Genomic DNA, 15,386 nt, shown 5'->3' on the forward strand with positions numbered 1-15,386 from the left:
ACACGTCTTTTCGATGAAACACCGAAAGGATAGCACTTTGGTGTTTTATTGTCTTAAATATGCCAAGAAAAATGTTCATTTTAAAGTGGACCAATAACATTTCTTGAATCTTTTAGTGGTGGCGCAATGATTTACCAGGGAGTTGTTAATTAACTAATTAACAACTCCCTGGATTTACAGGCAATAAAAACAAACAACTCATTTCAAGATAAGATCATTAATTTTATTAAATCACAAAACACAATTTTATATTTATACTGTAAACAGAGGACACTTTTTTAATATATTTTTATACACAAATATACATCAGAATTAAGATTTAACAATATTATTGTAAATACAAATTTTTTTTAAATATTTTATAAATTTCAGAAACAAATTTGCATTTAAATATTGAACATTTGATTTTTGAACCACTTAAATATAACAAAAATATATGTTTGCACATTTCTTTTGTTTAGAACATTTATAGTCTAGTCTTCCATAAATACTTAAATACACAACACAAATGTAAGAAAAGAAACATAGATATTATTAATGGCAATATTGAGAATCATGAAAAAACAGTGGTTTATTTTGACCGAATTAATTCAGACCCTAAATCACTAAGGCTTGTTTATAGCACAACTTTAACAATGTATTATTAACATCAGCAAATGAAGATTTGTGTGCCAAAAATATGCCAATATTACATCCTACGTTTCCTAATAACAAGACAATTATTTTGCAAGAAAAACACTATAATGTTTCAGAACAAGATATCAACTCTATTTCAAACAATTGGGTCAGTCCTATAAAGCTGTCATGATAGATCTAAAGGCGGACACAGAGACGGCTGATTGGGAAAACAAATTTGTTGATACAGTGGTACTCGATGGAATATGCCAACATTGTTAAAGCAGATCTCAGACTTGAAATGATGGAAAAATGGACCTTCACAACAGGAGCAAAAATGAACACCGTTAAGTATTTCTGAAAAGTAAATTTAAAAATCTGTTGATTTATCTTGATTTTTTTAGAAGATTTTTTAATTATGATGTAATAATAAATATCATAATGATGATTGTGACAATAATGATTTTGATGAATGGAATGTTTTTGATAATGTTACACTGTTGTTTATTATGCTGATAGAGTTCTTACTTTCTATCTCTTTGGGAAGTTCTCCTTCAAGTCTCGGAACATTAGCTGATACAATCTTTCTAGCACACAATTCAAACAGGCTTGGCATTGGCGTACATGGCAATATATTGTAGTCACTCCAAGACCTTTTATCAACTTCAGACAGCAACGGATTATTATTTGCTGAAAGTAGAAATAGGAAATCAGAATACAAAGTACAATAAATATATTGAATGATATACGTTAAAAGAATCATAGGTACTCACCACTAAATGTGTAAAGTTGTAACGTAGCAAGAGAAGCAGGAAAATATTCAATTAAATTATTGCGTACATGTAACTCCTTCAGATTGTGGAGACGACCAATTTGATCTGGTAAAACTCGTAACCTGTAGGAAAAACAACCAATATCATGTACAAGTTAATACAACTGATGCAGTAAGAACCCAATTTATTTATTTATTTTTTAAATATTTTTTAAAATATGATACGTGTTGATTTTTGTTTTTTTTTATCAAGCTCATTTTGAGTTTTTAATGTGTTTCCTTTTCATCTCTTTATCGACCTATTTTTCTGATTTCTTTATAATTTAACGATGATGAATAAAGTGTATTTGATTTGAATGCATAAACTCCACAATTAATTCGCAATAATGAAATAAAAAACAAACAAACCTATTATTTGAAAGCCAAACCCGTATTAAGGCAGTGCATCTAGATATAGATTCAGGCAAGGATGACAAACAACAAGATGATAGATCAAGCTCTTTAAGACAGTACAGTTTCCCAATTTTATCTGGTAATGTTTTTAGTTGATTCTCACCAACATATAAGGCCTAGAAAAGCATATTATGATGCACGGTTTTAATTACAAAATACGAAATGAACTGATATTTTTATAATAGATTTAAGTGACTCAAATTGGAATAACCATAAAGGATATACATTTTCTCCATGGAATAAACATACATATACATTTTCTTACATACTTACATTTAAGTTTAATAAATTGCATATCTCCAATGGTAAACTCTTCAACTTATTGGAACTGAAAATTAAAATTGAAAATTAAAATAAATATCGTATTAGATGCTTATATCTAAAGTCTTAAAATTAAACCATGCGCTCATGATATGTTGTTCCATCTTCAGAACAAACTTACTGTGCATATAGTTCTTCCAATTTCCTAAGTTTACCTACTGAAACAGGTAAAGCTTTTAGTTGATTGTTTATCACATTTAGTACTGTAAGATTAATAAGGTTGCCAAGGTTACCAGGTAACTTGTGAAGCTGATTGTTTTTACAGTCTAGCTCATGAAGGCTGTGTAAATTGCATATTGTCTCCTAAGAAAATAAGAAAAAAATCATTTATTTTGTCTATATATAAGTCAACAGTCTGTATAAAAAAGGATTATAAGTAATAATTAATATCATGTCTTGCCCTGGATTATTTATTAATATGAAGCATTTATCAAAATCTAATAAACTTGTTCAGGAAAAGCATTTATTTATGTTGTTTTTCTTTGTAAAATGGATTCACCATGTTTTGAATTCCACTTCATTTCCTGTTAAAGTCCTGCAATACAATTATTTCAGGTCGCCTATAACAAAACCAACAAGCCTATGTTTGAAGCTATATTTACAGTATTATAGTAAAGATTACTTAAGTAAAGACTACTTAAGGAAAGGCTAATGTATTCAGAACTTACAGGTAAAGATTGGAGACAGTTGTACTGAAGAAAAAGTTCCTTAAGTCCACGCAAACAACCGATTTCCACTGGCAACAATACCAGACGATTATTGGACAGATTCAAAGTTGCTAGTTGGGTACCTACATATCCAATACGATTTGGACACTGCCTCAATTCTAAATAGCTTTAATAAGGAAGAAATATTGTTGTTTTTTTATATTTTTGTTTTAAAATACAATTATAATATATCAGAAAAAAAAGAGAAAAAAACTTCTTTCTCTCTGTGTGTAACAAACACTCCCATGAAATACATAATATGTAATACCTTAAATCTAATTCAATAGGTTTTTCACAGCAAGCACATTCTACCATATTCTGTACGGCTACCAGTCCTGTACCATGGGCATTACATACTGATGCTTGATTTTTACGACAGCATGTTGCACATAATGTATACCTACAAAAGCAAATGCATATTCTAGTGATAACATATATATATTAACACACTTCATCATTGTTAGACATGTTTTACTATTTTGTGCCATTTATTTGTGTATCTCAAGTGGGCCGGGTGTATCTCAAGTGGGCCGGGTGTATCTCAAGTGGGCCGAGTGTATCTCAAGTGGGCCAGTGTAACTATTGTTTTCAAGTCATCACGTATCATTTTTGTTGGGTTTTCTTGCAGGTGTATTATTTTACAACATTACTAAAATTTTAGTGAAAACAACATTACTGTAAAGTACTTTACCAGGCCTATGGGAATAGTAAAAGGAAACATGTTTATAATTGGTCATTACACAATATTGATTTTGTTGATATCTTGAAATAGCTGCATACATATCTACACCCAAAACTAATTTTTTTTAAAGGATTTAAAATATGACTAAAATATATACTATAGTATTTGTACACAAGAAATATTATTTTCTGGTCAAAAAACCCAACCAGAAGTCTAAGATGTAAAGCTATTAATAACCCCAATTATACATATTGACGTCAAACAAAAAAATCAGACAAAACAGAGATTAATTTGTCATGGAAATAAATGAAAGTAATTATTAGAATGCGTCGTTGTCAATGTATAACTTAGTTGCATGAGCATTCACATGGGAATTGCCATCTTTATATAGAATCTTACAAGTCTCAATTCTACAGTCAAAGTCATTAGTCTTCTATATTCAGTTTGGATTAATTTAATTAGAAATTCGCTTCACAAAATTCTAAAATTTAGAACTTACTGACAATTGCGTTTAGCAGCAACAATACCACATGCTTTGCATGCAGCGTTAGTCAGTCTTGGTGGAAGTTCATGTTTTGTCACCACAACATTACTAACGTTGCTGTTACTTCGAAAGTAATTCTTTTTCTTGTTACGTCCCTAAAACAATAATAAATTGTTTAATAATATCATTTTCAATTTACAATGTAAGTGTACAAAAAAATGCAATCAGAACATTAATCTTAATTATACAGGATACAAACTTAGTGTTTCATTAAACTAATACCTACACATAAAGTAAATATATTAAACCTAAAATTCAAATAATTTACAAATTTGACTTTACAAAAGAATCTTACCATTTATAAATGCTGACGTTAAACACATTCTAAATTAGGTTCTTGCCATTTAACATCCTTCCTCAAAGTTCAAAAGCTATGTAAAGTACTAATTAAGAACCAGTTCTTTAGGAAATTCTAATTTCATTCAATCAAGAACCTGTTATCTATACACTGGTTATGTGACTAAGGTCAACTATAACAACAAAATGTCAAAATATCATATTTTTTTTCAATATACCGTAGTGTTAACATTTCTAGACTGGAAAACCCCAAATGTTAAGACAAATTCATAACGTCATAATTAGGGAATTTCTTAGTGTAAATATATGTGGGTAATGTTTATTTATAATCATATTGATTTATTGATAATTCATCATTTGACGTAACAAGAAGTCTACCATCATTCATATGTAAATAACAATTTTTAATGATTAATGCCACCTTGGAGGAGTCAGCATTAAAAACAGGTGATCTTTATGCAAATCAACATTTAACTTCATTCTGTCTGATGCATGTGTTCATAAATACAATGACAAATGTCAATTGTCATTTGTTTCTAAATAATTTCATTAAAGATGTATTGTCCCTTTGACTAATTCCCAAAAAATTTTTTTTTTAATATTTCCAAAAAAAGTGGGTCATTTTGAAGTATCATAATAGTTATTAACTTTCACCAAAAATTAGTAAAAAAAAAAATAATTTAACCGAAATACAGATGTTTTTTTGTTCAAAAAATAACTCTGACTTCCAGTCAAAGTTTTCTATCAAAACATATCTCATAACGCAACGCGCTTGTTTGGCTACTCTGTATGCATAATCATAAAACTTCCTCGCGATCTGTGTGAAAACACCTTCTCAACCGTGACGAGTTGTAAACAATCCCAATTAGCATCATGCATAATGCATACTCGTAGTTTGAAATCTTTGTTTACTTTCGCTTGTGACGATTTTCCAAATGAAATGTAATCAAATTAATTTACCTGTTATTACGTAAACTTGTTGTTTTTGGCTCGAATTTTCGACTTAAAGTGAATAACTTTAATATTACTTTGATATGGCCAATTTAAATTTAGAATATTTTTTTTTTCATTTTTTGTGTTTCAAGGGACAATACATCTTTAAGATACTACGAAAATATTTTTTAATTTGTAAACAATTACAGAGTATTATTTGTTAATCATTCTGGGAATGATAATATATGGGTAGAATGATAATATATGGGTAAAATGATAATATATGGGTAGAATAATAAAATCATCTATGCAATTTTCTCAATTTATTCTTCCAACACTAAATTCACTATTGAATTTTCCATAAAAAATCTTAATAGAGCAAAAAGTAATTAGTTTCTAATCATGTCCTTGCCTTTTGTGATTACCTTAATATAGAAAGTAATAATGAATATAAATAGCTATTCTAATCTCCTCATCCATTCTCATCATAAAATTATTTACTTACTGTTAAATGTCTATTGTGGCATGACACCACACTTGATGTCCCACGACTTATATATTTCTTGCGTTTTTTAGGCGAGGGGTCATCACCCTTTACAAGACTGGTCAACACACAACCAATTGTTATAGACAGCATGGTAATGACAAATATGGTGATACTGATAGTCGCTGCATCGCCACTGACGAACATAACATCTTGCAACTGTTGCCAAGTGTCTTGAAAAAACTGCAACATGTTCAATCTATCTGGTTATGATGACCTAAAGCTATAAAAAACTAACGCCTGTAAAATATATAAAGAGTATTACTATTAATAATCGATATAGATTAATAATCGATATAGATTAATAGTAGTTTAATTTTTTAATGAAAATAATTTAAGCATAGGCTAGAACATATCATTTTGTTTCACTTTTTTTACGTACCGGAACACAACAAAATTATTTCATAAATATTTTTCTTTATTGTTCTTTTTTGTTTACGATATTCCTAGCTTATCTTCCTTTATTAATATTAGTTTCAAATTTAGGCTCACATACAGATTACTACCTACCTTTTTGGCTATTTTGGTCACTCCTACTAATACCTCTCAACCTAAAAATACTACTGTACATATGATACACTACTGTATCTACAGTATAGTCCAGCTGCTCAATCCAGTGAGTGTCGTGTGGAGCATGCCATCTAAAAACAAAACGAGCAGCCTGGCCTTGTTGGAATATTTCACTCGCGATCGTATTAAATAGAAATAATACACAGAAACACATACAACTTACTATGAACACATTAAAAACACACTATTGACTTGGCCTCCTCACAATGGCATCATCTTGATGTTATACAACTCTAATATATAAAGTAATGAGACTCTAAACTAAACAGTTATCCACTTTTTGTCAACAACACAACATTGTTTTTCTTTCAATAATTCCTCTCCGACCCCTCGCTGACAGAGCCATATATATAAAGAGTTACGACATTGGATTATAGTCACGTGATATGCAGATCAATTTGTGTCAAACTTGTCTCCGTTAATGCATGTAAAGTATAGAAGCAAGAAAATACTTTAAACTTTTTCTTATATTTAAAAAAATGTAATTGCACATTTTACGGTGAAATATCGATGTGCACAGCGTACAGAAGTAATTGCAGCAAAGAATATTGCGCGCGCGTGCGCTAGTACATTATAAAGTTCGATTGATTGATTTTGGAACGAAACATCCCATAACTACGTCCTATCAATAACAATTATGTAATATTTTCAATTCATAATGCATGCTTTGATGACTAAATAAAATAATAAAGTGTCGTGGATATATTTGTTAATATATTGAATAGAGTATGAACAATATTAAAATAATAAAGGCAAATTATTACAAATGAAATGATGAACGAGTCTCTGAAAGTTTGTGTCAAAAACACACAGAGAGACATATACTGTATAAAAAGAGGGGTGAATTTGTGTGTTTTTTGTATTGGTTCATGCTTTGATGTATCCTGACTTGCATGTAGGCCCTAGCATTTATTCTTTTGTTATTATAGACACAATATATATATGTTACCAAATTAATACCATTAATAAAATTAATTACTAAAATAAAAACGGAATATAAGCGTTATTTCATAGACAAAAAAATCTAAAAATAATGCATGAACTATAGGAAAACGCTATACAAAAGAGACGCGCGCGCCCTCAGCGTGCGAATTCTTTGACACAAAAATGGCTTCTAATTTCGTAACTCTTTATATATATGGCTCTGCTCGCTGAAGTTAAAGAGCGCCATCTATATTTACAGGTTCTTTCTGATTAGTGTGTATACCAAAGATAGTGCCACTATCTTTGTGTACGTACTGTATTATACAGATATTGACTGCTTAGAGGTTAAATATAAGATTTGACATCCCGAGGGAATGATATTTTGTTCGAGGGAATATATATTTCCCAAAGCGCTAGCTCAGTAGGTTAAATTTAGGGGGTTTCCTTCCCCTAGATATCGCCTTGTTGGCCATTATTTATATCCATGGTATAAATTATAACGATAGTAGTAACAGAATATAACTTTAAAATATGGTATTTTCTTTCATCTTTTAATAACATAAATACAACAATCAAGTTATTTCTTGCAAAAGAAATACTAAAAATTGATTTATTTTCTTTATTTTTAGACACAGTGATCAGATGAATTGTCTTGAATTGTTGTATTCATTATAAGCAATCTTAGAATAGGCAAATGAAACAAGTTCAGGGAGTTTGAAACAAAGAACAAACTTGAAGTATTTGTTGTACATATTATGATGTGGTAACACTGTCAAGCTCAGATAGAAACTGCTTACACTTTGACATCAACACTTTGATAGCTTCAGAAACCAAGACATTTGGTGGTAATGCTCCTGTTGATTCAACTGAAACTAAAGAAAACAACTTATCCATTTCATTCAGGAAAAATGTTATTACAAGTTATATAAATAACAAAAATATATTAATACTTACAAATAAAATGATCACGAATTCTTGTTAATTTAACCAAATCCTTCAAATCCTAAAAAAAAAAAATTAAAAAAGTCATTACAAAATTAAGTTTAAACTAAGTTCACAAGATTGCTTGGTATATGCCTTACCTCGTGTCTAAATACTTCTCTGCTACAAGTTTCATGACGAGGATTTACTACAACTGCATGATTCACACCTGAAATTAATACAAAAATATTTTGTCAACTGTACAACAAATATTTGTGTTTACATTACAATTTCTGCACTAGTTGGCACTAACCATCTATTTCTGTTATCTCCATCACATTTTTTGAGAAGCACGCCACCAATCGTTCAGCTAATGTTCCTGTCACTTCACTTTTGAGTGATACATCGGGTAACATTCTGTAGGATGCAGTTGCTAAAGGGTTTTCACAAAATAAAAATAAATTATTCAGTCAATGCTGGATAGAATAATTTATCATGATTATTAAAGTCCAATTCTCTACGTTTTTTAGATTTTAAGGTCACAAACTACATTTAATGTAAAAATAAATACTATATGGTCTTATTGAGATAACTTTTTTCGTCTTTAAATGGTTAAAAAGGTGAAAAATAAATGGATTCTAATAATTTAAGTGGCCCGCTATAAATCACAACATGCATTTAGCACGGATTGATATTTTCGTTTTTTAGTTGTGTGCAACGCGACTCTACAACTCACTATGTCGGCCGGTTGGTCGGTAAACACTAACTTGAGCACGCGACTGCAGCCATGTATATGGCCTTGTTTTTCTGTAATTAACCCAATATTTTTTTAATCATGTGACCTTAAATCGTGCAGGTAAGAGTGTACTTACCGACAGGTGAAAACTTAGCATGGTCTTTGCCAATGCCTTTTACACAGTTTAACTTGACATCAATCTCTTGACCCGGTCTCAACTTTGCAATTAAGATATCATCATTTACAGGTTTAAAAGCATTTTGCCCATACTATACAATTAAAAGTGTCATTATTTTTTTTTTATTTATACCAACTACCACTAACAGGTTTGAAACACAGTATAATTAATAGATACATTTTATTCCAAACACTATATTATTTAAAAAAATACTTTCAGTCAATTTTAGAAACAATAAATAAAAGATTAAATCAAAATTCCACTTACCAAGTCTTCCTGATTGCCTCTTGGAATCCATCTCATATCTTTTGTCCATACTATAAATACATTTTAATTATTAAGATTGTTACCTTTTAATACAGTATTTTTGTATGGGAAATGGGATGTCAATCATTTTGTTGATCTAAGTTTAAACTTAGTCACCCTAGGACTATCTCTGTATTACAACATTGCAAAATTCAGTATAACTATCTACCAGTTAGGGGTGTCTAGAAAACTCAGATCTAGAAAACTTAGATCTCAGATATATCTGAGTTTTCTAGATCTAGAAAATTCAGATATCTGAGTTTTCTAGATCTAGAAAACTCAGATATCTGACTTTTCTAGATCTAGAAAACTCAGATATCAATATCTGAGTTACCTTTGCAATTTCTGTAGAGTTCTTCAGGATCGGTTGCATCTTTGGGTGCATTTGGATTTCGTGTGCACTTTATCTTTAAATTGAATTCAATAGTATCTTCAGGGCTTCCTTCATCATCACCTATTTTCAGAATGAATATTTACTATGTAATAAATAATGATTATTTCTATAATCTGTCAGGAAATTCAGGGATATTCATGACTGTTTAGACTTTAAATTAACAATTTTCAAATGCATATCTGCGAAGATGAAGACAAACATTCTATTGGTCAAACTTTTATTATTTTCTTGTTGTCTAGAATCAAGGACCTGGAACTACTTTTGTATACCATTCTTACCTTCCTGTCGATACTCAAAGAGTCTAGGGTCTGCTTTGATTGGAATGAGGCCAAGTCGATGCGCTAATACTTCATCTTGGATCAGCGATGTATTGTTCAATATAAACACTTTCTCAATAGCCATTGTTGGTAACTAAAGTAAGAAATTTGTGATAAACAACTTTAGCAAATTGAAATCATTTTATGTAAATTTACTTGGCTAGAAGATGTTGTTGGTTCTATCAGAAAATAAAAATGTAAATGTTAGAATGATTACCTCTGCTAACAATATTCTTCTAAATGCATTTGCAACTGATGCATCCACACCAACCATATCAAATTCTATTCTATCGTCTTTTATGTCAATAACATCTATCCGAAATTTCTATCAATAAAAAAAAATTATGTTTATAGTAATACAAACTATCCACAACAATTTTTAAATTAAATAATGACACATGTCATTTTTCATTTTAAACACTAACTAACTAATCTACCTTTGCAAACTTGTCCAAGTTCCAAGAATCATCAATACCAGTATAACCTCCTGGAAAATCTGTGCTGTTTACCTGAAATGAAATCAATTGAAAGAAAAAATTGTATTGTCCTCACAAAACATGAAAAATGAAGATTAATAAAATCAGACTTTGAATAGGCATATAGTTTTAATAAAGTTCACTTTTATAAAAAAAAAACCTGAAAGAATAATGTTTTCATTAATAATAATCGGTTAAATTGAACCAAAAACTCATTTGATTTGGCTGGCAGCCAATTTATTTGACTGGTTTTTTTTTCTTAAAATTACAGTTAAACAATTTTTTTACTAATAATCCAATTTTTGGTCAAAATGATTAATTATTAAATTAAAATTATTAAAATGGCCTATTTAAAACAAATTACACTAACGCCATACCATAATCCTTGCAATGAACAAGATATTAAAGTTATGTGTATAAAACGGATATATATTATTATAAAACATGTCATACACCCATCACTGAATTTGGTTGGCAGTCAACAATGCAGTGTTTATTGATTTTTAGGAACATTCGACGACTTATTTATTATTATATAGGCCTAGGCATAATCTTGTCTATTTATGTAGTAAAAGCTGTAAACATACATTAACTATGCTGTGTTCTTTTAGCTCTATTTTAGTTCGTATTTCTTCCATTCGTTTGTCCATGATGTTGTTACTGTTCGACGCCATGCTTCTTATTAACGTACATAGTGTGGAGTATACACTACACAACAAACAAATTATTTATTATTACATCTGGCCGATTCCATTATACATTATGAAATGAATGTTTAATAGTACAGTACAGTGTTATAGAGTATACGGCGAAAATTCATTTAAAGAATTATAACCAGAGTTTGAAGTACTCTGTGTATATTTTATTTTTTTCTAGAATAGTTTTGTACCGAATACATATTATAATTCTATGGAATAAATCAATACTTCCCTAACCGGAAGTATATTGTATTGTGTATGCGTGAAGTGAGGGGGAGTGACCTTATCGTCGGCGGCGCCCGGAAAGTAAATTTTGTTTCTAGGCTAGTTAAAATGGTAAATAATGTATTGTTCTTATTATAAGGTGTTCATTTGATATTCTTGATAGCTTGACAATTGTTTAATGAGTGGTGAAAAATATAATTTAAGAAGGCTAGTAGTAGTTAATAACGTAGACCTCTATTAGTAGTAGTAGTCTGTACTGTGTGTGTAGTAGAGTAAGCCTAACCTAGCTAGCCTAGTCTTCTATGAAAACCACCTTACGCCGTACGGCATTTTGCTGTCTGTGCTGCGGCTCTACGGAAAGGTCAATGTGGCCATGACACCTGTTGTTAGGCCTACACGGTCAGGATTATGAAAATTTAACTAATTGAGTTTCAATATGGTCTCGTATTTATGCATTGCCATTGCATTTAGTCTTGTTGTAAAGTTTAGTAATAGTAATACAGTACTACTAGGCCTAGCCTAGCCTAATAATTATTAATAATGATAATATAGGCCTGTATGTAGTAGTAGTACAGTGAGTGCCTTCTAATAATCTCTAGCCTTTGGATAGACAATACATAATCACATTCATTGTTCTTTTTTTTACTATTATTATTTATTATTCAACACTCCATTAATGAATTTTAAATGTGTTTTTCCCGAGAGTTAATTTTGCTTGTCTTGTATATTCTATAGATTCGGTTTATTCTCATTCAAAATCGTGCTGGAAAAACAAGACTGGCGAAATGGTACATGGCCTTCGATGATGATGAGAAGCAGAAGTTAATTGAAGAAGTCCATGCACTTGTCACTGTTCGAGATGCTAAACATACTAATTTTGTTGAAGTATGAAATTGTTTTTGTTTTTTGGCATATTGAATTAAAATTAATTTAAAGTCCCATTCCTTACGTTTTTTTAAATCTAATTTAAGGGTCACAAACTACATTTAATGTAAAAATAAATACTATACTAAACAAAAATTGTTGGGTCTTTAAGTTTTATGATGATCCAGCATGACCTAAATAAAGAATGATGAATAATTTTGAATTTTCAAGTTATACAAACTTTTTGTTTACGTTTTCATAAACAATTATTGTTACATTAATGTTACTGTGTTTTCAATAAATTCTTTTTTTTTGTACAGTTCAGAAATTTCAAGATTGTATATCGTCGATATGCAGGATTATATTTCTGCATATGCGTAGATGTTAGTGATAATAACTTAGCCTATTTAGAAGCTATACACAATTTTGTTGAGGTAGGTTTTTATTACTTTACATTTCCAACAACTATAATCCCATGGCTGCTTGACCAAATCACACAGTTATTTAACATATCTTGTGAACTTCAATCATAATAATAATAATGATACCATAATAACGTGTAGTACAGTGATTTTTACAACAAAATATTAAATATAAGATACATACAGTGATTATTTATAATAATGATGATAATAATTAATATAAAATTCATTTCATTCATTTTATTCATCAACAAAAAAAATAAAATAATTATAAAACATGTCAAAGATAAATTGCATAAAAGATGAAAAGGATCAACAACAAAAAGCTAAAAGCTTGAACAGGGTTGAAGACCTAAAATAACTAAACAACTATAAAACAGCTAATACTATAATAGGAAATATACAATATATTAAAATATATATATAAAATAACATTAACATCGGCAGAAATTAAGAATAGAATTTATTTATAAGTACAGCCTGATATGTAGAAAACATGGATATTGTCTGTCTGCACAAACAACCATGTTGTTGGCAATCATTTAAATGATGTTGTTCTTTACAGGTGCTGAATGAATATTTTCACAATGTCTGCGAGCTGGACTTGGTTTTTAATTTCTACAAAGTGTACTCAGTTGTTGATGAGATGTTTCTTGCCGGTGAGATTCGAGAGACAAGTCAGACCAAAGTTCTTAAACAGTTAATGGAGCTGCAACAACTAGAATAAGTCATATCATGTTTTATGTAAAAAAACATCGTTTTGTGTTAGGTTGTAAATAAAAAAATCCTCACCCAATGTTATCAAAGTATCTGTTTCTGATATTTTAGTAGATTATTAATGAAGTAATATTCAGCCTTTAACTCTAATTTAGATGACATGTGGACCATACATTTTCCAATTATTTCTAGATTTTTACAAATTATGTACAAAATATTTCAACAAAAACAATTTAGTATGCATGAAATAATAGTATTCATCATTTATATTAGCCATTTTGTACAAATGACTCTTTTCTTTCCTATTTTCTATAACATTCTTAGTAATTAGTTTATTTTTATTTTATTCATTTGTTATACAGTACTGTACTTGTATCACACCTAATGCTGAATTGCGCCTTCTATTATCCATTGAAAGTAATTATAGGTGTATAGTGTCTGTACTGTACTACTGTTGTTCAGAGTGCTGTGTTCGTAGTAAATCTTTCATTTTAACAATAGTAATTGTATCCCTCAATGAGAGTATATAATAAATATATTATCTATAATTATTTGATGCTTGTTTATTGATTGAGTTTTATCCATAGCAACTAGCTAAAAAAAACGTCATAACGATCATAAAAAAAACCATGCAAGGGATGTTTAATACATTGGCTTGGCAAGTTGACAATATGACTCGTTTCTTCTACAGCAAACAAGACAGAAATCCAGAAATAAGACTACACACCGTACATAAAAGAATATTAAACATAGCAAAATTGCACTTACTCACATTGTAAAACTACATTAAATAACCTTATACTTAAAACTCTCTTTCGATAAATTAGCAACAAGTGAATTTAAAATGATGTTTAAAATATTATTGCATTTGAGTCTCAAAATAAGATATAAAAACAAAACTAATATAAAAAATGTATATCCATTGGAAATTATGTAGTTACATAGTTAAATTACATTTCGATCGGTTCATGGATTAAGGAATCTTTAATCCATGATCGGTTCAACCTTTAAAATAGCAGCATGACTTTCGACCAATCAAATCACTGGGATTGTTGAAAACGTCAGACGATCTCTTTCCCTGTCAATTTCAAATCAAGAGGACACCATCTGGACTAAAACGCCCAAAAAGTGAGTATATTGCTGTTTTCAGAAGGCCTATCTATATCATTCTTATGCATTGTAATATATTTAAGAAATCAACACGAATTATCATGTAGGAATGTAGATTTAATTATTTAACAAACTACAAATTAGCCTAGGCCGGCTAGGCCTATGCACTCCACCATTTTCGTCACGCGCATACTTAGCAGTCCTGTTGCCGCGGTCTGAACACTGAGTCTGAACTGGCGAGTCATTGTGTGCCTACTTTAGTTTTATTTAGTTTTAAAATGTCAATAAAAAAAATACGTACGTCATCGTGTTTAATTTGAATGAAAATTTGATTTTAATGAGTGATGCTAGGCCTAAAAGTGAGTAACTTTCTTTATGATTCGTTGCTAGGCCTATGTCTAAACATGGAGGTAACCTCCATGGTCTAAATCTGTCTACGTTAATGGCGTATGCAACACACTCCATACAGCACGACCGGGTCCATGTTCGTACTCAGCTAAAGAAGATTTGTTGACAAAAAAATAATTTCAGTATAATATAAATGAATACGGTATTATAGATAATAAAGTAATATAATATAAATACGTTCAACAGACGATTCATTTAATGTTTATAATTGGAACGAATAATTTAAATGATGAAGAATGTGCTAATAATATT

At 29.9% G+C, this 15,386-nt stretch overlaps 4 protein-coding genes across 6 annotated transcripts in view; 2 read left to right on the top strand and 2 right to left on the bottom strand.

The window, feature by feature from the left end:
- The window catches only part of LOC144851834 (lysosomal proton-coupled steroid conjugate and bile acid symporter SLC46A3-like), a 123,302-nt gene that overhangs the window by 19,828 nt on the left and 88,088 nt on the right, over nt 1-15,386 (top strand). The window lies entirely within an intron of this gene.
- Nucleotides 243-6,740, bottom strand: LOC144851532 (uncharacterized). Of its 2 annotated transcripts, none has more exons than XM_078709046.1 (11): nt 6,602-6,740; nt 5,830-6,091; nt 4,050-4,189; nt 3,137-3,268; nt 2,830-2,995; nt 2,283-2,464; nt 2,114-2,168; nt 1,796-1,956; nt 1,389-1,510; nt 1,144-1,305; nt 243-972 (listed from the first exon to the last, which is right to left on the bottom strand). In XM_078709046.1, exons 2-11 carry the CDS (start codon nt 6,058-6,060, stop codon nt 803-805), a joined length of 1,521 nt encoding a protein of 506 aa, XP_078565172.1. In that variant the 5' UTR covers nt 6,061-6,091; nt 6,602-6,740; the 3' UTR covers nt 243-802. The 2 variants fall into 2 exon arrangements, with proteins under 2 accessions (XP_078565172.1, XP_078565171.1); XM_078709045.1 differs by having other exon boundaries at nt 5,830-6,108.
- LOC144851455 (DNA-directed RNA polymerases I and III subunit RPAC1-like) lies at nt 7,893-11,402 on the bottom strand. Its single transcript, XM_078708942.1, has 11 exons — nt 11,278-11,402; nt 10,652-10,723; nt 10,432-10,539; nt 10,176-10,308; nt 9,838-9,957; nt 9,465-9,514; nt 9,156-9,288; nt 8,597-8,716; nt 8,445-8,512; nt 8,317-8,365; nt 7,893-8,234 (listed from the first exon to the last, which is right to left on the bottom strand). Exons 1-11 carry the CDS (start codon nt 11,362-11,364, stop codon nt 8,116-8,118), a joined length of 1,059 nt encoding a protein of 352 aa, XP_078565068.1. The 5' UTR covers nt 11,365-11,402; the 3' UTR covers nt 7,893-8,115.
- LOC144851456 (AP-2 complex subunit sigma) lies at nt 11,578-14,164 on the top strand. 2 transcript variants are annotated; one of them, XM_078708943.1, is made up of 4 exons: nt 11,578-11,724; nt 12,349-12,498; nt 12,798-12,911; nt 13,465-14,164. In XM_078708943.1, the coding sequence occupies exons 1-4, from the start codon at nt 11,647-11,649 to the stop codon at nt 13,624-13,626; spliced, it is 504 nt and encodes a 167-aa protein (XP_078565069.1). In that variant the 5' UTR covers nt 11,578-11,646; the 3' UTR covers nt 13,627-14,164. The 2 variants fall into 2 exon arrangements, with proteins under 2 accessions (XP_078565069.1, XP_078565070.1); XM_078708944.1 differs by having other exon boundaries at nt 11,714-11,752.

Source organism: Antedon bifida, chromosome 9 (genome assembly GCF_963402885.1).
Source record: "Antedon bifida chromosome 9, ecAntBifi1.1, whole genome shotgun sequence".
Lineage (NCBI taxonomy): Eukaryota > Metazoa > Echinodermata > Crinoidea > Comatulida > Antedonidae > Antedon > Antedon bifida.

Coding starts and splice junctions, on each gene's coding strand:
- LOC144851532 (XM_078709046.1), bottom strand. CDS start 6,060: ATGTTGCAGTTTTTTCAAGACACTTGGCAACAGTTGCAAGATGTTATG. Junction 2,465..2,829: donor ACTGTCTCCAATCTTTACCT/GTAAGTTCTGAA, acceptor TTATTTTCTTAG/GAGACAATATGCAATTTACA. Junction 973..1,143: donor ACTTCCCAAAGAGATAGAAA/GTAAGAACTCTA, acceptor TTTACTTTTCAG/AAATACTTAACGGTGTTCAT.
- LOC144851455 (XM_078708942.1), bottom strand. CDS start 11,364: ATGGCGTCGAACAGTAACAACATCATGGACAAACGAATGGAAGAAATA. Junction 9,515..9,837: donor ACTCTACAGAAATTGCAAAG/GTAACTCAGATA, acceptor ATGTATTTATAG/TATGGACAAAAGATATGAGA. Junction 8,366..8,444: donor GAGAAGTATTTAGACACGAG/GTAAGGCATATA, acceptor TTTTTTTTTTAG/GATTTGAAGGATTTGGTTAA.
- LOC144851456 (XM_078708943.1), top strand. CDS start 11,647: ATGCGTGAAGTGAGGGGGAGTGACCTTATCGTCGGCGGCGCCCGGAAA. Junction 12,499..12,797: donor AACATACTAATTTTGTTGAA/GTATGAAATTGT, acceptor TTTTTTGTACAG/TTCAGAAATTTCAAGATTGT. Junction 12,912..13,464: donor CTATACACAATTTTGTTGAG/GTAGGTTTTTAT, acceptor TGTTCTTTACAG/GTGCTGAATGAATATTTTCA.